General features: G+C 41.8%; 1 protein-coding gene across 3 annotated transcripts in view; it reads left to right on the forward strand.

The window, feature by feature from the left end:
• The first annotated feature begins 544 nt into the window (after positions 1–544).
• Positions 545–27,472, forward strand: part of sbno2b (strawberry notch homolog 2b) — a 74,360-nt gene continuing 47,432 nt past the window's right edge. For 2 of the 3 annotated variants that reach the window (XM_080771320.1, XM_080771321.1), the window contains exons 1-3: positions 545–678; positions 18,710–18,934; positions 21,428–21,519. In XM_080771320.1, the coding sequence (XP_080627446.1) occupies positions 18,827–18,934; positions 21,428–21,519 (200 nt within the window). In that variant the 5' untranslated portion in view covers positions 545–678; positions 18,710–18,826. Of the gene's footprint in view, positions 679–18,709; positions 18,935–21,427; positions 21,520–21,769; positions 21,799–27,472 lie in introns of those variants that run through there. The other variant, XM_080771322.1, reaches the window with a different exon arrangement.

The following is a 27,472-nucleotide window of genomic DNA, read 5'->3' on the forward strand; positions in this document are numbered from 1 at the left end:
TCACAGTTAACAGTCTCTGTATTGAGTTTGTGCTTAAAATGTACTGTAATTCTACAAACTGTTAATAAATATTTCAATCAATCAATCAATCAATCATGTATTTTGACAAATTGTGCAAGTCCTATAGTTTAGCGTCTTATGTTTTAGGAACCATTTGGTCCTGGACTGGTCTGCATCTGCTGTAAATGTAATTATGTTGCACAATAAATGCTCACCTCGTTGTTCACGAGTGATTAGAATGGGTTTTATAAATGTAACACGTTAAATAGAGGCCAGTAAAAAAAGAAAAGAAAAATGTGACTATAGTACCTGACAACCTGTCTATCAAGTACAGATGTCTTGGACTGAAAGTGACTTTCTGTCATAAGTGCAGATTGATTTTCTGCAATAATTTCCATCATGTGCATATATTATCGTCAGTTTACTATTTTTGGCTCTTCGTTTTCCAAGGTCCGGGAGAGCAACAGGGGGGAATCGGGGGGTACTTCGTGACGACACCAGCGGAAATATCTGCTTTCGTCTATTCAAAATGGCAGCGTCTCAATCAGGAAGTGAAGAAAACAACTGAGAAGAATAAGTTGGATACATTTCGGTGTTTGTCGCCATTTCACGCCGAATATTGGAGTCGAGTCGCGCGTTTGAGAGGAGCCTGGATTACGAATAAGTAACATATAAGTGGTAAGTGTAATTCGGGGTTATTACACGGGTCCAGCCGTGCGCAACCGACACATCGGCAGTGATCATTAAGTGGATGTTGCTCTAGGCAGCCTCTCCTAGAGGAGCGTACGTTTTCGGGAACTTTGTACCCCGGTTGTTGGTCTAGCGCCGACAGAATTGTATGCTACTGTATCCGCAGTTAACCCCAGTCTGCTGGCGTGCATTTGAGATCTACATTCGTGACCTCGTTTAAAGAGACTCATAGAGATGTTTAGAAATGGCAGCGACGTTTAAAGAAATGCCACAACTGCCTATACGGTTGTTGTTGTGAACACAATCACTCGTCTTGTCTGTACAAACGGTAGTTGCAACTTAATCTGATGTTTTTGTTTCCACGGTATGGGAATCGGATTACCTTGAGTTCACGTTGTTTTGTTTGAATCGGATGCCCTGCCTGGCATTCATGTAAAGCCAATATCCTTGGCAGAGCTGGGCGACCAGAACGAGCGTACCCCAAGTCATTAAGCCAACAGCTATCTGCTATGCTAACCTAGCTAGCTCAACTGGCGATCAGAAGTACACTGCGTTGTTCTTATTAAACGTGTGGGCATGTAGATTCCAATCGCCTCTGTTGTATTGTGTACAGTACACCTCCGAGATGGACTTGTTGGGTTTGGAATTCGGTCGAAAGGGACTATAGGTTTCCCGTCGACGTCAGCAAACGTTATCCTTTTGTCGTCTAGCGAGCTAATACTAATTTATTCCTCGTCGCACGACCGTGTCGCTGGACGAATATGACGTGTTTTCCTATTAAAAATCGGGTATTTTCATGTGACTAAAGTGTCGACGCGGCTCAAGTCAACACTTTCACTATTTAAAAATGTGTCATTTTGTCCAGCGAAACGGTCGACGGAGTGTAAATTAGCCACAATAGCACCAATGCTACTAGTACCTCTGCTTTTCTTTGTGCTGCCAAGGGAGCTTGATTTTCAACCTTTCTGAGGCGACAGTCTAAAAAAACGTACACGTACAGCATCTGTGATTGCGCTGGAGTTTCGGCATTTAAACGGTATATCATCAATATGAAATGCGTGCTTTTCATTACACTAGATTAGTTTAATTTAATCAACGTGAAGTTTATTAATAGTTTGATTCAGTTCAAAGAGCACGGCTTGAAACTGACGTTAATAAACTGTATGTACTATGTACTGCCTTTGCTCATGTCCACAACTATCAATGTGAGGCGATGGCTGGCGTCTTCGGAGTTAGCAGTGGGGCATAAAATTCACAAGTAAAAATAAGTCTTCTGATGAATTGCATATGAAGGACCCGAATGGAAACAAGCCATAGGCTTTATTGGTTTTTAAATCCTCTTAGCCGACCTTGTATTGAACTGTACTTCTGCAAAGTATTCAATCACCAGTCGGTAAAGTACTGGAAAGTAGGCCTACAGCTAGCTAGTAGATGGTATGGTACTCTTCTTACAGCGGTGGTCTCCATGTTTAACATCGTAAAAGCAAGCAGTCTCTGAATGCCTGCTTATATTGAAATGGCAGTTTAATCTCTGTCACTTTGTCTGCGATCAGTAACTTGGTTGGCTTTCATATTAATACATTGGTTTAGTTTAGTGACATGTAGTCAGTCTGGTAGTGCTTTTATAGGCCTGTCTGGACTTGTGGACCAAAGTTTACTTAAGCATTGTACTGAGTTACATGTGTTACATGCGTTGTTATGAGAGGAAGGCAGATGCTCAACTGAAATGTAGTTTACAATTACAATGTGTATACCGGTATGTATATATGTGTGTAAACCAAGCACTGTTTTTCATACACAAAAGCCCCATACTCTCAGTGGATATATCAGCCAGGTGTAGAATGGAATATTTGACCAGTAAGAATTTAAGACATGAATTCAAGCTCTCACAAAGCTACCCCCACTTCTACAATTCCACTGTTTGGTTTCCCATGTCTCCATTGCCTGCAGGCAGGGCTTGTCAGTCAATCCTTAAGCCTTGACATATAGGTTGCCATGGTCGCTGGCTATTTTTCCAATTATGTCATTTCCTACTTGTTGAGTGATGCCATTTTCCAATATTGAAGTGAATGACATGTTATGCTTCTCCCCCAAATTCCTGTCGAGTACTATTACTGGTAATATGATGGTCAATGGCCTTTGTATCATTTGGTGTTTACCATGTTGCAGCTTGCTGTAGTGCTGCACAATGAATAAAAAAAGATCAAGATATATTCAGACACCAATCTGTGTAATAATGCAATCTAATTTTGTGAATTTTGTGAATCGAGCAGCACTAGTTGGCTGTCCAATTCATTTGAGTTACTCTTATATTTTAGTTTTTTGATAAATATTTTCATGGAAAAATGAGAATCGCCTCAATTCTTGTGGAGGATAATCGAGATTCACATTTGAGCAAGAATCGTGCTTGCATTAGCTTGCTGTCTTTGCAGCTTGATGTGCAACACACTCGTATCACCACACACACTGTAACTACTGTGTCAAAGGCGAAATGCAGGGTGAAAAAACCACAACCCTCCCCACCACCACAACCCCACAGGCGGTCTCTCTCCTGGCCAGTTGCAGCTCAAAAGCACCAGAGTTGCTGGATCAATAGATGCTTGTTCTCTCTGTGGCAACATATGGAGGAAAAAAGGCTTCAGCTTACACTGTTCTTTTGTCTTGTCCTGTGTGAATTTGCTTAACTTAAGTAATAGGGCCTCATGAGAAGAGAATGGACAAAAAGTATATGTAGTTAAGTTCAGGCAAGGAATATATAGTCCATCACAAACAAGACAAATTAGCCTAATGAATGGCAAAACTAAAATTGAGAATCGTCCTGGTGTTTGTATTGTGTCCTACTTTCCTCTTTTACCCTCCTCTCCTACTAGTTTCAGACAGCCAACTTCTACCTGGTTTGCCGGCAATGCTCCTGTTTTGTATGTGCCTGAGCCATAAGGGCCATGCATATTGTTGCTGGGAGATTTTACAATATAGATTGGGGCCCCAGAAATGACAAACATATTAAATGGATGTCAGTCAGTAGCCTAATAATGCATATCAGAAAAGACAACTGTCAGTCTCACTGAAGGCTAACAGGAAGGCCACATATGCACAATAATAACCCAGTTAAACATTGGTGTGCAGGAGGGTATCTTTGAATGCGCAACTCCTAAAGGTGCGTTCAGACTTGAATTTAAATATTCACCTCTGTTTGTGCTGCCCAGGTCGTGCCGCGCCCGTTCGCAGCGTTTGAGCAACTTCTCGTCTTTGCATGTAATCGTGCCGCTCTAACCATCCAAGTCTGAACGCACCTTTACACCTTGAAAAGGATGGGGGGGGACAAATTGGGGTTGTACCTGCCTGGTAGTGGCTAGTCTCACGTATCCAGACAACGATTCCACAATCTCCGAATGCTATATAGAGACTGTAACAAAACCTCCCGAAATCCGAGTAAGGAAGCTTATATATTTTTAAATATCTTTAGAGCTTATTTTCTTGAGTGGTGCAACCACTCCTATAACCGTCTGTCCCTAAGTCTGTCCCTAAGTCTGTTCGTATGTTTAGGGTACCAACAGGGGGTGCTGTTGCACCACTCACTTCAGACATGTCTTATTTTTTTATTTCCTTTTCTGCTAAGCAACAAGCTATATATCTTCTTAGATGATTTCTATTTATATTTAATAGGATAAATGTGCACGACTATAGACTAAACGGAAGTGGGGAGGAGGCTCCACTTTCGCTTTATATTTTACTCCTGATAGAACTTCCTTTGCTCCAGAGTCAGTCCAGACTGTATGATGGAAGCATTTGAAAATTGCGAGAGGCAGTCTGGCAACACGAGACTAGGTAGTGGCCTAGTGGGTGACGACTGGGTGACGACTGGTGTGTGTACTGTACTGTACCTAATTAAAATCCAACCTGAACTGACCTGGGTGAGTTGAATCTTGAGCCCCACACACCAAAAATAGCAGATCTACAACATACTAGATAATGCTTCTTTTTAATTCATTAGCAAGTTGGCTGGCACAGAGCCTCTTGGATGGTTGTGGATTAAATGGTTGAACCTCAATATAGACTTAGAGTGGTACAGAGCCTAGTATGTAAGCAAAGAACATCTGAACATATCAATATATATGATCCGTTTTAAACATAAGCATACCGTATTGTGCCGAATATAAGATGATTCTGATTATAATCACATCATATTGCCACAGAACACTAGTAAGTTCTGTTGTAATAGCCACTAGCCAGGCCCTTCCCAATACAGCTGGCGCTGTTGGTGGCAACTCTACTGCCATCACTGCTGGAAGCCTGGAACAGATGGTTAAATTACCTGGATATTCTGATGCTATGCAGAATTTCTTACAGGTATGGAGGTTTTGCCCTTTCAAGCGATAGGTTCAGTGTTTATGAACGATTATTACAGAGGTTTACCCCCTGGACATTGGCTTGTATCTCTTCCAAACTTTTTTTTCTTTAGCTTTTCACTCACTTCACTGCTGACAGAATGAACATGAAGCTGGGCTGAATGCAGAACTTCTGACCAATCACAGTAGCCAAATTATTTTGGGGAGTCACAACACTCTGAAGTCTACCAAAATCGAAGACTGCCCACCCAAACCACTGCATTACGTCATCATCTGTAGCCAACTGAACACATTTTGTCTGTTCTGGTGTAATATGCATTATTGCATTTGGGCTTCTTCAGGGTTCCCTTCCACTTCACATGTTCTTAACACTTTATTTTAACATCCTATCAATGACACGTTTCTTTCTACAGCGACATTCTTCCTCTCTATTTGCCTTTGCTTTTTTCCATTTCTCCCCACCCCTTCTTCAGTCAGTGCTAGTGATAAATCTAATTTATTGCCTGTGGGCTGATTGAAGTGAGAGTGAAAAATGTGAAGTGGAGGAGGATGGTGGTTATAGTAGTGAATGGGGGGGCAGTCAGGGATGGTTTGACCGTCTTGGTTCTGCTTTCCTGGAACCTGTACCCCATTAGGTAATAGGTCATGTATTAAACATGAACCCTCAATGAGTAGATGGAGCAGAAACTAAAAGGGATTGCTCTGTCTTCTTGTATATGCCCCAGGCTGGATGGCCAACCAGTGTTTCCTCTATATGCATAACAGTGGCACACCACCACTGCAGAATATCTGCTGAATGTTTGTAAATTATTAATTTACACAACATGTCATGAGCTTGTGGCTCTGATATTTTAGGTGTGCGACACTGCCGTGCAACCAAGTGTCAACTGGGCTTTATTCTCCATGGTCTCCTGCGAGACGACTCCTCCTAGGGTAACTCATTTCTATGGGTTACATGTTTTGATATAACAGTTGAGAGCCATCTGTGACTAAATTTGATTGAGGGACTGCCATTGGATTTCTTTGAATTTTCGTTTTTTCATGTCATGTGGAAGCAGGAAATCATAGCTTCAAATTGACATATTGGTTGTTCAGTTTGACCCACCAGTTTTAGAGATATGGCTTATAGAGTAATGTTGAGAAAACAGCGAGTTGAGAAAACAGGCTTGAAAGGTGCACTTCTGTGGTCTCTAACATTACACCTAGCTACATGTTTAAGCATTTATTTCATATTTACATGTCGATTTCAGCTCTGACACTTATTCCAGACATGCTCTAGTATGTGAAGAGTCTGCCTGTGCCATTAACTAATTTCCTCTGGTGAAAAGCTAGTTGCTTTTTGTTTGTATAGTTTTTCTAAGATAATTTCAATGCAGTTGTTGTTGATCATTAGCATGGTAATGTAGGATGCATGGAGGCATGAACACTATCATGCGCAGGCTAGGGTTTTTATGATTTGCAGGTGTCGCGTGTATTAATAATTTGACTCGTCCCAGCCTGCCCGGCACCACTTTAACAACCCGCAACCACCAACAGTTTTCATAGACATAAATGTATTTGAAAGGGCTTTTATACCATCAAAAAGGTGCTTGCAGACAGCCTTAATTGGGCGGCAGTGGCTCAGGGGTAGACTGGCCGCTTGGTAACCGAAAGGTTTCCAGTACGATCACAGGTCCCCCAGAGCAAGATCCTAGTCTATTTTGATTATTTACAGAATAGTATCGCTTCATATTTAGGACAATAACTTTGCGCTTAGTTACACAAAGCTGTTGTACACAGCAAAATATAAATCGGGCGTAAATTTTAAATTCAGCATCGTAAGGGAATCGCGCTCTGTAAAAAAAACAGCAGAATACTGGCACAAACATCTCTACTTTTCTTGACTCTTGTCCAAATCTTTCTGATGAGATTCTATTATTCTTCCCTCTTCCACATAGCGTTGGGTCCAGGCTTTTGATCCGACATACCAATAATTAGTCCGACACCCTACCCAAATACTAACCTAACCGTCCCTAACCACACGGACACCATGGGTGATTTTTCTTTAGTGGTACAACCACTCCAAGGAACAGCAATGACCATGTCCATGTCCATGTCCCTATGTTTAGAGTACCAACAGGGGGCGCTGTTGCACTACTCACTTCAAACTGGTCTGATTTTTAACCCATAGTCTGCACCCCCATAGTTTCTCTGTCTTGTTATTTAGTTCCTATATATTATCTCTGTTCTGTGAAGTGTAAATTAGTAAATTACTCTTTGCATCTTTGTCCCTTGTGTATTCTGACTTTCCAGGAGTAGTGAACAGAACATAGAGTAACAAATGCATAGACCATTCTACTTATCTTTAAAATCAATATTAACTGTAGGCCAGGTTTCTGTCCATCTCTCATCTTCTGCCTCTCTCCCTCTCTCCCTGTCTTTTTGAGAGACACACACACGCACACACACACACGCGTGCGCACACACACAATGCTACATTGGTTTTAAAGTACTGTATTGTTCACAGAGGATGATGACACCCCAGGAAGTCAAAATGACAGTGCTGGACCTTTATCGCCAATGATTTTGTGCAGTCACACTGAATATTTCTCAGACACATTTTATGGACTTCATCTAGCCATCCGTTGATATAGGTAGACTTTGAAAGCTGTCCATCTGAACAATTGCTTGTGATTGTTGCTGGGGAGTACGACAGCAACCATTACCTGAGTTGGCCCAGTCAGTCAGACGCCCACCAGCTGAAGCAAAGCCCACAGCCGAACAGAGTCAAGCTGGCACAGACAGAGACTCTGAGCGCGTGTGGTGACTCGTGAGGTCAAACCGAGTCCACTGCAAAATCCTTCCTTACGGGGCCATTTTTATTGTATTTAAATCAAATGGATACTCACAATCTTGCAGTGTAGGCCAGAACAGTTTAGATCAGAGGTGTTCAACAAACTGGTAGTTGACCTCACTATCCTATATGCTTTAGGATTGTGTAATAGTGTGGTCAATAAGTCAACACGTTTTAAAATCCTAAGATTACTCTGTTCTGTGTTTTTCACTGTTCCAATTTCCCATGTATTCTTTCTTATTAAATGTAAAAATCGTAAAAATGCGGCACAAATCTTTGAATATATATATTTATTAATTTTCGAAGTCAGGCCTAAATGGGTTAAACAGTCCTGTGACTATGCCATTTTGTGTTGCTGAAATGTGGTTGTAACAGACTGACTCACAGAATAATGACTGGGATTTTTTTAGGTTCTGGGATGCTGCAAGCCAGCAGCCTCAAAATCAAACGGAATCAAAACAATTTCTTTCAGGGTCAGGCTGGGTGAGAGGCAGCAGCAGATGCCACAGGCTAGCCTCGGTTCGATAGGAGGGAGCAAGACACACAGGGAAAGTAGAGCGAGCGTATATAGGCCAGGACTGTCTGGGTATATGGATAGAGATATACTGTAGTCTGTAAGGAATAAGAATGATAGCAAAATGCCATTACTGGGCCAGGGAATAGATTGGGCTGTAGACATTTAGACTGTCAAAACTGAAAGGAGAGGAAAAAAATACATTATATAGAGGGCATGCAAAGAAGGAAATGGTGCGCTATCAACGGCAGAATAATGTGGAGAATAGTAATGGAGAAAGAGAGAGGCAACGGCAGCTATAATAAGACCAATGTGAAAAGGGTACCATGTCTTCTTGGGCCTTTCATGGCAATCAGACACTGCATTGAGTGCATTCATGATTTGAGGCATTTTGTTCCAAGATGTGTACCGGTATTTCAAAAATCAACCTGCTGTTGTGAAAAATGTTTTTTTCCTGGGCCTTTAGGGAGTTTGTTTGTAAAGTTTTGTGCAGATTGGTGCAGTTATAGGTAAAAACGCCAATTGCCCTGTTATAGCACCACCATGAAGCTGATAAAAACAATTTAATCAAGAGACATTTGTCCTCTGCCCAGTGGGAATGTGCTTGCAAAATCGTACAAAATCGCAAGCTGTGTTCATGAGTTTAGACATGTTGTTTCAAATGGACCAATCCTGCAAACTTTGGAAACCAATCTTTGCCAATGGGGATGGAATATGGAAAATAGGGTGCACGTCAGCTCGGTCAAGAGGAGGTAAGAGGGGGTGCATGGCAAAAACAATTTGGGAACCGCTGCTGTAGTTGATGGAGAGAGAGTAACAAACAGAAGGTGAGGGCAGAAAGAGAGAAGTAGGGGGTTAGCGAACTTATTGTGGTGCTTCTGGCATGATGTCAACACTATTAGGAATAGGAACACCTATTAGTTATTTCAATCCAGGAACCGCTTTTTGTAACATCATATTCAGAAAAACTTCATATTTTCAAAGATTTCTAAAAGAAATATTTTTATGTATATATATATATATATATATATAGCAACATATTTATTTTAGAAATCTTTGAAAATACGTATTTAGATGGCATTTGTAATCGTCCTCACTCCTCAGGTCTAAATGGGTTAAGCGGATAAATTCCATGTAATTTAAATGGTGCTTTTATTTATTAGGATATCCATCATTATTATTCCCATAATAATGACCTGAGTGAACATTTTGTGGATGCTACATACAAAATGAAGTGAGAATATTTCTTGGGTATCTGCGCTCGGCGGACGCCAGAGTTTTCCTGGCTTTCATTGTGTGTTCACCTAACTACTGGTTGAAGCAGACCAATGGGGGCATTAGAACTACCACATCAGCCTGCGCTGACTCCCTATTTTGTCCTGAGCAAAGATGACAGAGGTAAACAGAAGCGGAACTAGAGAGTATAGTTCCGTCCCTTTGATCTAACTGGCCTTTGATCTATTCCTGGTGCATGATGATGATGATGGTGGAGGTTGAATTAGAACTGGGAGTTGATTGGGGTATATATTCCTAGATAAGTGAGTTGGGGTATATAATGCTAGATAAGTGAGTGTTATCAAGTAACTGCAAACCATTGTTGGTTCTTTTTTTTCAGCTGTTTTTCTGTGCCTTGATTTTCTCTTCACTGACCCCCCCCCCCCCTCTCTCCCCCATGCTTCTCTCTTCACCACAACAAAGACACCCTATGAAACACGAGGGCTCTATTAGTTGTCTTCTCTGTTGATAAATCACTTTAAAGCCTCATTCAGCTGGTGATTGTGCCCACAATGATATTCATCATCAAGGTCTGTGCACTACTGAATACTCCCCTTCAGTGCGTTTCGCTTGGAGTGAGGGTGGTGAGGGCCTAGTCAAGATGAATCATTATCTCTTACAAATACAGCTTTGAGCCATATAGCTTATTCGTGCGAGGCCTAATCATTCAGATGGCTGCCCGCTTTGTTCCTGTGTGCCGTCCCAGCCAGGCGAGAGAGACCCCTGTCTGATTTGAATGGTCAAAAAGCAATAACGGGCTCTTAAAACCCAATTTGTTTCCATTTCCCGGCTTTTGATAAGACAGATGATTTGGTTACAGTCATATGATCATCATTCTCCCTCCAGTGTCTACTGTCACTCAGTGGTTCACACAGATTCTCTATGGTACCTTCTGCGTCTTCTGTAGCCCCGAATGGAAAGTGTGACTTGTGCCATTTTTTGTTCATGTCGAGTACATCCGCATGTCAATGGTGTGTGTGTGGGTGGGTGGGCGGGTGGGCCTTTGTGTTGAGAAAGGTCCTGATTAATAATGCAGGTTGTTTCTGAATGACGGAGCTCTGCGTGTTTCCCTGAGAAGTAACTTGTTCCTTTTATGAATATTTCATCACTGTGGCTAATGAAGCCGGCCAGTTTAGGCCATCATAATCAACTAATAACCCCCCTGCTGCTTGGCTATAATGTAGCATTGTTGCCTAGATCATTTCTAACCTGATTACCGATGAGGAGACTAGGAGAGTAGACTTTGATGGGCTGAGATTGGTTATGAGTGACTCCGTGCCATGGTGTGCCGGACTGACCTGAATGAGTGTTGTCAGTTGTGCGTGTTTGCCTACTTCTAGTATTGAAGACAGATGCTGACTACTAGACAACAGGAACAGACGGCAGAGGTTTGTCCTGTCGTGTGTGTGTGTGTGTGTGTGTGTGTGTGTGTGTGTGTGTGTGTTTCTCTCCTCTCGGACCTCTCCCATTTACAACCACGTGCTGATTGTGAGAAGCCGGTTAATGAAGATGAAAAAAGCTGGTGCATTAAAGGCTTTTCCCTGTGCCTTAAGAAGGATTAATGCCAGGCCCAAGGAGAGAGGTTTGAGGAGGCGAGAGTCTGAGGGAATGTATGTGAGAGCTAGTTGAGCGCTCTATAACCAACTAGCACAGAGCCTTCCTCAGAAGCTGTCCTTCCAAGATATTAGCAAAGGAAATGGCTAAATAAAGGCAAAGGAAGAACGTAACCAAGCTTCCTTCTCGATCATGAAAGAAATGGCCCCTTTTTGTCCTTTTCTCTCTGGTTTATTTTATTTAGACTCTATTGTAAGATAATTCCAGGTTCTGAGGTACATCCATTCTATTCCGGGCTGCCACAAATACTTTTTTTTATTACATTTTTGCTTTAGTTGGTATTGTGCATTTTACAAGACAACAAAAAAAATCCAATAATGAATCAAATCAAGACTCTTTGTGGTGAGATTGTTATCTCTGCAGAGAAATGACGATGCACCGAGAGCCACTTTCACTGACGAAACACAAAGCTAAGTATTATTTTTTCTTTTCTGTGTAAGGAAATAGTTACACTGTCGTTGATGATCTATCTATGCTTATAAATACTGGACTGGTGCCCGGCTGTAGAGCACAGAGTAGGTAATGATGGAAGCTGGTTCTGGACAACCGGCTATGCGACGGACTCAACACCGGGCACTGCACTGCACTCCCTGTGGTGGCGTGAAACACGTGTGTTGACTTTGAAGTCGGTGGGGCAAGCTGCTTTAGAGTTACATGGATTACAGACGTATATACGTATATATATATATATACACTGAGACAAACTAGAGAGGTGCCTGTGGTGCCTCTATGGCGGTGCCCGTTGGGCAATGGGCATTGGCTTAGTTTTGTTCATAGAATACTAGGTGAATCGAATTTAAATGAAAAACATGAGCAGCAAACTGCCCAAACGATGGCATACAAGCCAAGCGGTACACATTTCTGTGCAGTCATAGGTGTGCATGTCTGGCTCTGAGCAAGGCGGTCCGTGTGAGAGGCAGGATGGTGGTCCTCGTGAGGGCTTAGCAGCTTATGGGTGTCACACTTCCCTGGATGACTTCCATGTGCAAGTCAGAACCACCTGGGTGACTATGCCATTGCCTATCCAATCCCGCCACATGGCACCCATCTACCCTTACCCAGGGTGCTGTAGGACATGGTGACTGCTGCAACCACGAACACCATAAACCTTGCATGTGACGGAGGTTTGCTCTGCTGCTTGTTAACTAACCTATGTCTGGTAGACTGGCATGGAGGGTGACTCATACTGCCCTGCGGAAAGGAACTGGCTTCGAAACTCTGCTACAACACGGCTACAGTATGTATTTCTAAAGGAACGCACGCACACCTTATAGCCGCAACAAGTTTTAATTGTACACTATTTGATTTGTATCTTTGTATATGAATGCTTTTCATTTCTTTTAACTTCTCTTATTCTTTTTTACTCCGGGATTATGTGATATAGCCTAGTCTTTCAGCCCTCTCAGCTTCTGTGTCAGGCCACCCAGAGAGCGAGAGCGGGGGAGACATGAGAGGAACAAATACACATGGAAGGGGTCTACCAAAACCGACGGCAGCCTCAGATCCAATTAACAGATACGCTGTGTAGTGTGTATCCTTATTTAAATACCCTTGTTGCTCTCCCTGGTTCTGTCTCTTAACTTTGGCCTGTGTTGCTCCTATACCCACTCGCCAATAATGTAAGCTTTTAACAGCTTTTTTAGATTAATGACACAAATTCCACCCCAGAATAATGGCCATACCCACATTGATCAAGTTGTGACACTACACAGATATTGTGATATACAGTATGTTGCTTTTGGACTTTTGAGTCACCACACTCACACTACACAGGATGTAAAATGGCTTGTTTATTGGCCATATACTGTATGTGATTCTCTGCCTCTAGGCTTGGAGAGTGACACTAGGCATGGCGAGTGTCTACATGAATGCAATTGCTCGTATTCAACGGAGGGAAGCCGGGCAGGGTGGGCAATCTTTGTTGCTGTGCTAGCGTCTAAAGCCTTGGGCAGCGCCTGTCAGTGGACGGTGCTGAACGGGAAACCACATAAATGTGACACAAAACAGAAATGTGTGGGAACGATTAATTGTCACAACGACTAAATTGGGAGAAAACAAAAATTGTTTAAAACATTGGTAAAAAAGGGAATCCACTTGCTTGCTCATTCTCTCCTTACATTTTCCATCTACCAGCATTGCATTTTGCCCATGCCTTCCAGGCTTCCACACACTCCTTACCTCACCCACATCCCTCCCTCTGTTGCTGCCCCTCTCTGGAGGTTAGCAGCACTAGAGCAGGCGGGCCCAGAGTTTTTTCCTGTTTTCCAGTAATGATAAGGAGGCCTTACAGGAAAGGGCTTCTGTTCTAGTGATCAGTATCGATTGTCCTCAGAGACGAAGGAAGGTGGGGCATGGCGTGGGGAGCCTGTAACAACGGACACCTCTCCGTTGCTAGGAGACGCTAACGTGCCACACGTGTGAGCTGTTGGCACAGCAATGGTGGGTGGGTGGGCTGTCGCAGGGGTCATGTTGGAGGAGCGGGAAAGGGACTGGGGGATGTTGGGAACTAATCCCAGTGGCACCAGAGACGAGAGAAGATGCAGTGGCTGGAGGGTGGGTTGGATGGATGGATTAAGCTTTATGGATCGAGAGAGATATTCCATTTGAGATGATGAAAGACCATTCATTCAAACCTTTATTCATTAATTCATCGAAAGACATTGAGGTTACCCTATTTTGCAGTGTTGTCGAGATACAACATAACATAATACAACATTTTCAGATTAACAGAACAGCAACATTCAATTGACCTTTGTAGATTTATCATTGTTGCAAATTCTCATATAATTCAAAGCTACTAAAGTACAGAGAATAGAATACGTTTACAATGAGCAGAAAGTGAGAACGCTTCACCTTGTCTGTGCTTGTAAAAACGCCAGTCCATGTCAGTTTCTTAGGGGGGGTTAATTGATCACACAGATTGGATAGTTTTCTCAGTATGTTAAAATGGGTCTCCAAATATACATTGCACACCATAGTTTAAAACGATATTTTTTTACAGCATGTAGAAGTACCTTACATTATTAATCTAGTTGTTTCCCATTTGCGTGCCCTCCATGTGTGTGGGAGGGGGTTGGCCCATAATAGACCATACCAGGGGACAGCCTGGATTGATTGATTGATTTGTGGGTCTTGTTGCATTTGTCAGTCATCTCACTTACTCCCACCTGCATGCCCAACTGAGGAAATCATAATCTACTTCACACCAGGCCACCCACACACACAGCATCCACTCATTCCACTGTAACACACACAAACACAAAACCCATAACTACACAATGTACACACAAGCACTTCCCGCTGAAGGACTAGTCCATATTAGCCTGTCATCATCAGCACTGCTAGATCCACCTCTTGCCTGGTGGGATTATCTCAGTGATGTCCCACTTCTAAGAAATACTTGTAAATAGAAATTATCAGTGGCTCCGGTGGCCATGAATACACTACAGTCCCAAATTCCCAATTTTAAGATTTCCTAACTTCCAAGGCCACTGTGGTTTGATTTCTTCTTTTGTAAACTTTGTCTTTGACCAGTGATGAACTCGGCACGGCAAGATATTTGATAACCTCCCGTCATGCTAACCAATTCTGCAGTGTCCTCATGGTGTTGCTGCAGGTGGTGTTCGTTTAGATGACACACACAGAGAAAGGCCACTATTCAAACAAGTCACTCCCAGCCCCCAGGTACCCTACGTTTGGCCGTTTCTGCCTGCCCCTAAGCTGAGCTTCAGAGGCTAATGGGCTGTCCATACATACTCTGAATATCCAATATCCAACTCTACTGGCTGCCGTCTCCCAATATAGACTGTCTGAGGAGCAGTCGACACCTGCCTTGTTTTACTGGGTGGCTTGTTGGCTAGCCCCACCTTTCCATGGTGCGCGGGCTTGTGCACGCGCCATGCACAGTGCACACACACACACACACACACACACACACACACACACACACACACACACACACACACCACACACACACACGTGCACGCACACACCCCTCCCAGACAATATCACACTGGTAGCCTGAGGGAATAAAATGGCTTCCTCCATCCTTATGTCTAGTATTGGGCTCAAGCCCCCAGTAAGGCTATCCAACGTTGAAGATGCCACTACCTACTGGCGAAATGTGGAATTGCAGCACTTTAATGGCAGTGGACGGACGTTCATGACGTCACACGTGTAAGCCCGGACCTCAAAATTGAGGTCCGGGGCTATGCTAGGCTAAACTTCTGCTCGCTCGATCCATTGAGTTATAATTATACTTCCGGAAGTCTTCCGGGTGCTTCAAAACGCCACTGAGCAACTTCCACTCAAATAAATAGTGTTACACAGCCATGCATTGCAGGGTGTTGGATTGATTCAGTGGTAAAAACCGAAATGAAAAACCGGAGACTTTTCTTGGTTGGGCTTTGATCATTTTATTTGTTAAAAGTTATAGTGAGCTAATAGTTGATTGTTCATTGTAAGTGCAATTTGCAATTACCCAGACTATTCTTTCATTTTTTTCATTACTGATGTCTGAGTCCAGACCAGGTGTGATAGTGAGACTTATGTTTTGAAATAATTAATTAAGGATTTTATTTAATTGTCATGCCACCGTGTGGCCCATCCCTCATGGGATTATATGACACCTTTTCATACAGTTAAAATTATTCATTTCAGATATTCAGTTATTACACTTTCATAACTTAACATCCTGTAAGTAGACTTAGAAATAGGAAGTCCGTTACAGTTGTAAACAAGCTACGTTGACGAGCTACAATGACAACGGAAAGGGAGAGTTATTGTGAGCTCAGCTGTAAACCACGTTAGCGAGTAGCGACCATAATATGAAAACTATCTGTCACTTAAGCAGAATTAAACATGGAACCTGCATTAATAGGTGCAGCATTAGGTGAGTAATTACTATGAGACCTAGCAGATCATGTCTGTCCGTGCGTCTGTGTGTCTGTGTCCCCCCCCTTTGTGCCCATATATGGAGCTGAGTGATTTGTTTGTGATTGATGCAACACACTCCATATTTGGACGTATAGCTGCTTTGGGGACTACTTATATGGTTATGGCTAAGTTAAAAACTTAACTTAAAAAAATAATAACTTAAAAATAAATCTTTAAAAAATCCAAATATGTACGAGCTGCGTTTGCTTCCCGCGTTTGCGCGTCTTACTGGTATATGTGTTGGACGTTTGTGGTTGTGCTAGTGATAAACGGACAGGTGCTACCAGTGGGATATACTGCTGCTTAACGACACTGTCTGTGTGACTAGTTGTACTAGTGTAGCTTTGCATCTGCCTGTGTGAATGCAGCATAACGTTGTGGCAGGATACGAACGTCCGTTCCATCCAAGCACCAGCCCCCCCCCCCCCGCCCGCTGTGTTTTAGGCTTTTGTGCCTTTTATTGATAGTTACAATGAAGATGGACAGGAAAGAGGGAGAGCGAGAAGGGAAGAGGCATGCAGCAAAGGTCACACGCTGTCCGGCCAGAGCCTATACTAGGCCAGTGGGAGCCCCCAAACTGGCTCATTTAAAATTTAAATCCGCTCAGGTTGCATATCTAGCACGCACGCGCGCACACGCATGCTTTATTTCTCTCTGTCATGAAGAACTGTCATGACGGTATTGGTTAACAGACGTTTCATCACACTCATGTGCTGAGGTGAGATAACAGTCCAGTTCCCTGAACTCCCCAAAATTAAATATAGCAGTAAATTACAGACGGGTATGATGAACAAATATATCTATGCAAGCTTCCTTTTTTTTTAGGTTTGGGAATATTCATCTCATCTCATTCCCCCCCCCCCCCCCGCGTGTAATGAGGTCTCTGATGGATGAAAAATCTTTAGTGATGTCTGTCATCCAGCTAATGAGGGTTGTCAGTCAAGTACTATGTATGAGCTTCCACTCAGCATTACAAATGTATTTGAACAAGAAATAAGCTATATTGTGGTTGAAATGTTGCTTTTTTCATTCAAATTACAGTCAATTAAGTAGATCATTGCAACAATGCCACATGTGGCGAGCATGTTGATTGAAGGTTGAGGTTACATGCTCTAGTCCAGTGGTTCTCAACCTTTTTTATACCAAGTACCACCTCAGAAAATATCTGACTCTCCAAGTACCACCATGCACTTAGCCAATAATGCTGCTGCTCTGACAATCAGCTCAACTGATGATTTCTAACGTGATTCATCCGTTTTCAAATCTTGTGTGTGCCGTCACGCTCATTTCAGCACGTCTGGAGAGCCTATTTCAACCAATTGCTTGGTCATAAGAACTACCTGTAGTAATATACATATTTCATTCCACTTTTGTCTTTTTTTCTTCTTTTTTTGAGCTACTCCTCCACAGGTTGAGAACGACTGCTCTAGTCTATAATGATCAAAGAACATGCACGGTAGGTGCATGCTGCTGTCCAGTGCACACTACTGGTTAGAATTTGGTGGCAGAAACTAGCTATTGTCATCATTGGAAATAGTTTGATTAACAATGAACACACTAGTCATTTGCCAAATTAAAGTATTGATTCCAATATAAAAACATGTGAGCTGTACATCTTTTTTCATAATTCAAATGTTTATTTATTTGTCAAAGTGGTACACAATATAAGTTTAATGAACAAATGCCATATTTTTACATTATTTCACATTTGGCTCTTGTAGTAACAGAATACACAGACATGGGCACAGGTGCGGCTAGCCTATCACAGCCATAATCAAGTAATAGGGTAACTCACCCGAGTCACCCCTATAGAAGTGGATCTTTCTTGATTTGGCTGCCTTCAGCAAACAGTTTTCTTGGAGTAATCCAATCAGTGAGAGATTTTGTGCTCGATTGCAATTTCAGCCAGTCCATTCAGACGGTCTTCAGAGACATAGTTGACCGCTAGTAAGATTTCATGAGTTGAGAAAAGCTTGTCTCACCCAGAGGCCACTGTTGCCAGTCCAGCACAGATAACAATATATTCTATTTTCGGTACCGATCCAATTTGATCACCTTTTATTTGTATCATTACTTGACCTTTTGTGTGCCCACCCCAGGGCCTTGGGTGCGCATCTGTACCCTGATAGGGGGCCTGAGACCCCCTTTTTAAGGGATCGGAAATGGAAATGTCACGCATTGGAATTAGTTTGGACTTAATATAGCTGATACTGATCAATTCAAATATACCTTGATTGAATCTGCAATATAGGAAGTGACATATAAAAGCGCTCTCTGACATGTCTCCCACACAGTTTCACTTACTGATTTTGGATAAATGCACTCCAGATGAATGACATGCTTTTGAAGTCTAGCTTATGCTTTATCTTTCTTCCATGTTTGTGGCACCTCATCCCAAGATTTCACTTTGCTAAAGCGATTCATATTTCTTTCTTGGAATACCTGCATGGAACTCATCCAATCTTGTCTTGTCTGTACTTCTCTGTTCCCCTCTTTCAGGTCATGGAGGGCGTTTGCCATTGTTAGGAGTACTCTCTCAGACACAGCCAGCGGGTGTGTGTGAGTGAAGGTGTGTAGCCTCAGTCTGCTGGTGGTCATGTGCCAAGCTGTGGTCTGATGCCCACCCTCCCCTCAGCGCTGGCCATGGACGGGGAGAACTACCTGCATCCAGAGGGACCTCAGCTGGAGAGCAGCCTGTTCCCAGTGAGCACCTCCAACATGGAGGTATGTTTGGCTCATTTCATTTTTAACCCTGCATCATTAAACGCACTTCATAGGAAATGGTTTGGGCATTCAAAAAGGGCAATAATGTCGAAGAATTTAGCTCCTCTTCACATCCCATCCTTTGACTAGAGCCAAACAGTCCTTTAAATCACTGTTTCCCCAAACAGTGGGCCATGGACACATTTTTACAAAAAACACTGCTAAATTTGACCATAGTCACTTGGCCAAATGTGATGACCTCTATGTGGGCAAATTTGTGATGCAATTTTTAGCCCAAGGAGTGTTTTTCGTGCAAAACTAATGCTTGGAATTGATTCAGAATCATGAAGTGAGAACCCGCTAGTTTGACATGTCACATGCTACTTAAAATGCATAATGTAAATTTAAAAAATATGCCTTTTATATATTGGTTGTTAATATAACCCTGAAGGTCGCCGGCTCGGGCGTCAAATCATTAAAGCATGCCCTGGGCTACATCTGTGCAAAATGTTGTGCTTTTAGAGTTAGACGAATTAGCGCAAATTATCCCTAAGCTGCTCAACTATTCAAAACATTTTCAAAAAACATTCAAAGCTACAGTTTTCATGAATTTATTCTAAATTTAATTCATTTAAAAGAAAATGTGACACGTTGTGACTGATCTGCTCCTCCACCCTGGTCCCGGCCCGGGGGAATGTCAGTCTAATTTCTCTTCTGGGCCACGGGCTAAAAAGTTTGGGAGACACTTCTTTAAATAGCTGGAATTCACCCAAGTTAACTTTTTGGTATGTGTGAATCAAATGTGTTGCAAATTGCAATGTTTACTTTGGCTTGGCAAGATCTTGCATGTGATTTAGTTTCAGACTCATTGGATTGAAAAGGAAAGTAGTCCAAGACTTTGGTTGAATGATGAAACATGTCAGCAGCTTGGCAGACCCCCAAATATGGTTGTCCTTTGATAGTGGATTAAAGGAATACTTCAACCCCAAAATGACTTTCATCAATTTCTCAACCTGTGAAAGCTTGAATACACACAGTAGGGCTGTGTAACTGTCCAAAAAAGCGATTTACTATTTTTCAACATTCATAAATATATATATAATCTTTATGAACAATCAATAGTCAAAGGGGGCGGGTGTCAATAAACCAATAAAAAAAGAATCAACTGTGGAGAAACAAAACTATATTATTATCCATTCTCATAAATGTTGCCTCAATCAGGCTAATGATAACAGATACCAGTCCATTACCATCAATACCAATAATGCAGGCACACTTTGGTAGGCCTGTAGCCCTGTACTGAGTCAACATTGCACCATTATAGCATTCAAGTCACCTAGTAGGCCTAAGCTGAGAAAATAAATGTTATCCTCTAAAATGTAGTTACTATGGGCAGGGTTTGGATGACAAAAAAATAGTGTTTTGTTTGACAAATTGAAGGATCCAAAAACAGGATACAAAACATTCAAACAAGTAACAATTGTGACTGGCGTTCTCAACCTCACCAAACCTGAAATGGCTGATGGTCTCTACATGATTGTATGATGCAAACATTGTACAGTTTAGATCAGGTTCAAAATAAATATGAAGTCCAGGCCATCGCGCTCTCGACACTACTAGCTAGGAAGTGAATTCTTCAGGCCTGGAAGTCGGAAAAACCTCCGACAGGTGACATGTGGCTAAAGGAGCTGGGAGGAGTGCTGCATTTGGAGAAAATTACCCTGTCAAACCCTTATTTCAAAAAATCTGGTCACCTAATTATTGAGATGCTTGTTGGACTGAAGTGACTGAATTCAATATTGTTCTGCCATAAATATAAAAAAAGTCCTTGGTCTACTAAGAATGTGTTTAGTTGAGAACAGCCCTACCCTCAACAGATATGTTCATATTGCACAGTGTTCATGCAGTGCTTACTGTGTGGTTTGTATGATCTGATCAGGTGCCTCTGGCCTCCCGTCTCATGACTGTCACAATGTTTAATGACCCTTCGACCTGAGTAAAACCTGGAACGCATTCGCAAAGGTCCTCATGCATGCAGCGTTTGCCGTCTAACTTTTGACGTCTTTGCGGCAACACTGTTCTCGATTTTAATCACGTATGCGTAAGTGTAGAGATCTCTCACCCTGATAAGTTTCTCAGGTGATGGTTATTGGTTGTGAGCTGCATCATCGCTCAGACACAATGTGCACCGCTGTTTAGCACAAATATCTGATATGGTTTTGTGGTCAACACAATGTAAGAATTGTGCTTTCTATTATCACTGTGCTGGTAGTAAAAATGCACTGGTGTAGTGATAGTCTATCTGGGGACATCCCTTTGGAATGAATGGAATAATATCTCATTTGAAAGGCAAATTCCATCTTGTAGGTTTTCAAGACGTGCATCTCTAAAGGAATGAGCAGCATTGGGAACCATATTGTTTTTATTTATTATGAATATCTTCATGGGTTGGTTATGAAGCACTTATTACGTTCACACTCCAACATGTTTTTTCATTTTTTCCCTGTGTTCCAGAGTTCCATATACACCTCGTCTGATTCCTGGGGATCCTTCTCACAGCAGGCTGGATACAACAGCGTACACTGCCCTATGCAATCTGGAAACCAGTAAGTTATACCCAGTGACATCCACACACTGACTTTAAACTGGATACAACGGCGTACACTACCCTATGCAATCTGGAAACCAGTAAGTTTATACCCAGTGACATCCACTGGATACAACAGCGTACACTGCCCTATGCAATCTGGAAACCAGTACGTTTATACCCAGTGGATACAACAGCGTACACTGCCCTATGCAATCTGGAAACCAGTAAGTTTATACCCAGTGACATCCACACATTGATACAACAGCGTACACTGCCCTATGCAATCTGGAAACCAGTAAGTTTATACCCAGTGACATCCACACATTGACTTTAAACTACATTGTTCCAAATAGAAATTAAGTATTGCTGATATTGACTTGTTTGGTCACATGTTTGATCCCTATAACAAGCTAGTGTGTGACTATCAGTTGCCGACTCCAATATTATCTCCATGACCATGGCTGTCACGTCCAGGAGAGCCAACCATTGTTGATGGACATTTGAATGAGGATGTGAATGGCGAGTGTTAACAAGGTTTATTTGAAGCTTAGATTTTTTGCAGTGATCTCTGGAAAGTTTGTTTCTGGTCCTATGGTTATTGATGCACACTCCAATTCCCATATTGATATCGCTAAGTGGCCCAACTGGCCCTAGAAATAACTTGTTCTTTTGAACCTCCTCAAGCTAATGTAATTTATGCTCTATTGAATTGTGATTGAATTTCTAAACCGTGGACTGTAAACATGCCAACGTTCTTTGACGGATAATGTTCAAATGATCTTAATACAAATAAATTAATTTACACCTACAATGTTGGTCTGTTCACAGCTACTATAACCTAATGAAGGCAGGCTGTTTGCTGGTAATGCATCAAAGTTGCACTGACACTAAATCATCAACCAACGCTAGTGGTGACAGACTGTAATAGTAACCAGATTGTCTTTGTGCTGTTTGTTCTTAGCATTCAACTTGTGGCATCAAACCAGTACTGGCCTCCTGGGTTTAAAATCGTAGGGTGGCCTTCACTTCCTTTATTTGATCTACTTCATTTCCTGTTGTGGGCGGCCTGGCGTAAACCTTAGTGTTGGGGTGGGGGGGTCGTTATCTGAACATCTGGCAACCCGCCTCTGTTCCATAGCCTCCCTGTGAAATGAGAGGTGCACCTTGCTCTTTTAAAACCTCTCTCTCCCACACTGTGTGTGTGTGTTTCTCTTTGTATCATTGTGTTTGGCCAATATATTTGTGCGTGCTGTACTGTGTGTGTGAGTGGGAGTTAGGGATTTGTTTTGTGTACTGTTGTATACGTACGTTAGTACGCACTCTCATTTTTCTTTTACTTAGAGGAAATCCACCCACCCATGCATAGGACAAAACCGACTTCTTGGTTCAGTCATCAGTTAAACTAAAAGTAATGCATGGTATAATGGTGTTTGTTCCACTAGAGGTATTCTGTGTATTGTGTATGTGGTTTCCTTGATAGCAGAGTGAAATCATGCAACAGATGACGTGGAAACGCTCTCTGTGGCTTTCAGTTTTAGTCAAGAGTGGAATAAACTGGTATTCACTCCAGGCTTATTTTTCAAGACCCTTGATCAACAAAGGTGTGGTTTTGATGTTCTTACTCTTAAAATATATATATATCTGTGGTGGTTCTGTAGTACAGTATGTACTACAGCCATGATGCTACATCAGTGGTTCCCAAACGGTGTGCAATGAAGTCCATCAGGTATATGGTAGATTTTGTGACAACCGCATATTATTGCAATATGCATATGTATACAACTAGGCCTATACAAAATATGTTTTGTAATATATGAATATATTCCCAATACAGAGGCAAATACTATGCCTTAAATTAGAAATATATAAAAATATATACATTAGTAAATAGTAATGAGAAAGTATTAATTATTCATTATAATTAGTGATGAGTTATAGAGGCTATTTTGCATGGATATGAAATTAATGCAGTCAGGTGTGTGCCTTTTTGATGTTTGACATGCCCTTGTCTTGTCTCTCAAAAACTGTACTGTAGCATGAGAAAGACGTGAATGAAACATATAACTCTACCCTCTCTTTAAAAAAAAGGTAAGTTTGAGTAAGGCAGTGCAGACGAGATCCCGCTACGCAGATGAGAAACCGCTTTTCATTTGGTCTTCTGGTTTCTACATTCGGTCAGGTGCTTTTTCCACGCGACTGTACTTTGGTCTTATCTTTTCACAGTACACAGCCAGCGACCATTCATTGTGGCTGAGCTATGCTCTCTGTACACTAGAGAAATAATTAAATTAAATTAGAGATAGCCCACACAGATGCTACTCTTCACGTGACCTGTCTGAACAAGCCGAGAGTAATGGGATCACACCAGTGAGGAGGAAATGTGAATGGGCCCGTGTCCAGCATACGTTTTACACACAGAGACCGACCATTAGACTCACTTTCACACACCAAGCCCTTTTTTCCACATTATTTTATTTAACTAGGCTACATTGCAAAAGTAGCATTATTTTTCATGTAAAATGACTTTGCAACAACTGTAAACATGCTTTCTTGTTTAGAACCTAGCTCGAGTTTGATGGCATCTTAGGATAGATGTAGACCTATTTGACAGTGCAGAAACATAATTTCCTTCCTTGATGTGTTAATGAGCATCAACGACCATCACCTGGGCACAGACACACACAGCTCCCCTCTGCAGGACTGTATGGAGTCTGTCTCATTTCTCTCCAAAAGCACTTGAATATGATGGAATATGATTAAAGCTCACACTTCATATCACACACACACACACACACACACCATAATTCACTAGCCCCCCTAAAAAACAATATATATATATATATATATATATATATATATATATATATATATATATTTTTTTTTTTAAATTAAATCGATATATATCGCCTGGATTAATATCAATATTAACATACGATATATCGTTGCATGCCTATTTAGCAGAAGTGCGTCCAAATACTATGCTTTATGAAAGTGGTGTAAGTGAGAACTAAAGAACTCCTTGACGGGTTGCCGCCGCAGGTCTACCCTATGTCAGTGACGTTGCGCCTTACTTGCGTTGCGTGTAACAGGTCACACCTATTTTGTTGTTAGTGTTGTCTAAAAAGAGTGTGACATTAACATTAGAGATTTTGCGGCAGCCATATAGATATTTGATACGGTACATATGTTGGATAAATCCAACAGGATAAAGTTTACTTGATACTCAGAGGAGCAATTCTCAAGTAGCCAAACTACTTGAAAATGTTCATAGCTACTCAGAGGGAGTTCCTCTGACCGTGACCCCCCCAAGTTCAAGTCAATCAAGGGTAAGAATGGAATGCATTCTACAACCACAACACAGTGGAGTGCTCTGCCAATGGCCCTGAACGTTCTAAATTCCCCATTAAAGTTTAAAGCGGACCTACAATCATGACTCCACCTAAATTCAAATTGGAGCTAAATTGGTTCTCTGGCTGGCGTTGCCCCTGGCCTGCCCCTCTTTCAGAGCTTTGCTATGGGAGTGGCATCATCCATGGGTCGTATCCCTGCCCGCCCCACCTAGACATATCACAATTATTACATAATCGCCTAATCGCAATCTTTTGAGATATTCGCCAATATTTTTGCCTAATTTTGCAAATTAGCTTGTACTGTATATAGGAGCGTGTAAAGAGAAAGGAACAGGGCAGGCATGGCATGCGAGACATGGCATTGGCAGGAGTCATGGCTGCACCACATGCACCCCTGCAATATCTTGTTTGATTAAAGAAATTGCACCGTATTCTTATAGAAACTTAGTCATTAATACCGACAATAAATACTGGTTGTGGTTGGTTTGGCACATAACACCTGAGTGTAGTAAATTTCCAATTGAATAAATTAGTGCGGTGCCTGGCCCTGTTAAGGACAGTGTATTAATTATATTAATTAGTTATTTTCTATCTGAAGCTTTTGTTAATTTGTGAAATATGTTGTTGTCCCCCCCCAGCATTAATATTTGGTTTTACAATTGTAAAACAAACCATTAATTCATTATTCACAGCCATAGTTGGTATTCAATCCCTACTTCTTGTCAGATTGGGTATCCTACACTTGAAATTCCTGTCAGAAATAATACTACCTGTCAGAAATAATATCAGACACAGACTTAGTTTTTTTAATACGATGTACTTTTGTTTTTAACATGGTTGGCATGATGATCTGTGCACAGGCTATAGGCAAGCAGTCCATCATTCAAATCTGATGGCTGGGAGCCCTAACCAGCTTTGTGTTGTTGCCTGTGCGTGCCAAGTCTGCTGCTGTAATAATCACTGTCCTATCAACAATGGTTATGAGTCTATGATGGGGATTTCTGATTAAAATGATTTCTGCAGGCCACAACAACCGACGTACCTTTCTGGGAAAAGCATGCGTGAAGATCCAAGAACCAACATTTTGTATGAATACATACATTTCTTTTTAGGTTTTTTGCCTTCTTGCGCAGTCCCTCATTTTAAAGATGTGGAGAAATGAGAGATACGATTTTCACCCTTTGAAAAGTATGAGAGTATGTGTATTCTTATATAAAAGGTCCCTAAAAGTCTAATCTTATTTGCTGTTCCTGCAAACGCAAACGTACTGTGATGACATAGATTGACCCTTACGGGAATATAAATTAATCTTTATTTCATTCACCTGTTTGATTCATTCCCATACATGTTCCTCCACTCGCACCTGCTTTTAATTAGGGAGACAATATTGGGCTGTTTATCCAACTGAAGATGATGGCCAGATGGCACATTACGTATTTTTAACTCAAACGGTACGTTAACTTAAAATATGTAGCATTCTGAAAACATTGGAGGAGAGAAATAAGAAATGCACTACATAGAAGTGGTGCAAAAGTTTTCCTCTCTCGCTCTCTGCTTGCTTCTGCTGCTTGCCTCTACACTGCACTGTGCAGTCTAGAGATCCCATTAATAGCCCAGAGGGTATGGGACCCGTCCGCTGACTGTGATTGATTGGTTACAGAAAAACACACTCCTGTTTCCGAGCTAAACTTTGCAAAAAGTTTAGCAATAAAGCCATTTCAAATACAACCCTTGAAATATGGAAATACGGAAAAGAAAGATGTCTCTTTTTTAACTGATAAGCGTTCCTTTACTTCCTTATTTGTTGGAATGAATAAATGACGAGGAGTTACAGTAATCTTGCTGCCATGCTCCCCTTTCTGATCCTCCTTGCTGCTTGTCTGTTGCGTGAGAATGCACGGCAGTTTGTTTCATCCTCTGACTGGATTAGTCAGCACAACATGTTCACCTTAACGTGCATTTGTGTATGTGTGTATCTATCATAAAATTTGTATGTAAATATGTATCCCATTCTCCACCCAGTCTTATATAGCATCAGAGGTGGTATAAAACCTGGGTGCCCCCCTCACCCTATTGGTTATCTTGAACTTAAATAACATCCTCCCCCTGATCTCTGGCCAGCGAACTCTGAGCCAAATCCTTGACAGCCAAGCTCAATCCTTCTGAGCCTTGATCACACAGGATTTGTGGGGGAGGTGAGGTTGGATGGTGTGCTGTCCACCAACATGTCAATGTCATACTGGGCATAGTTTTCCTTTTGCTTTTATTTTGACTGTATCAGAGACAGAGTACATGAGTTTATGATGGCACACTCGGCAGGTTATGTATATTACTCATGAAGTAAGTGAAAGTGTCCCAAGGTTCCTAGGAAATGCTAATGTTTGTTCTGTTGTGGATTTGAGCATTTGGAAGGAATTGGATTCCTGGAAGTGATAGTGAAAGAAGCAAGTGTTGCCAAGGTGTGGATATGGGAGTGTGACACTTTGAGCCTAGGTAGTAGAGTGAAGGCTGTGTGTCTCCACTCTCCACTGTCCATATTATAGAGCATGTGGCTTGAATATGTGAGGTAATGTCTGTGGATTTGTAGAGGTGGGACCAAGGAGGGAGTATGGCTGATAT

This window comes from Protomyctophum bolini (genome assembly GCF_963924005.1).
Source record: "Protomyctophum bolini genome assembly, chromosome: 8".
Lineage (NCBI taxonomy): Eukaryota > Metazoa > Chordata > Actinopteri > Myctophiformes > Myctophidae > Protomyctophum > Protomyctophum bolini.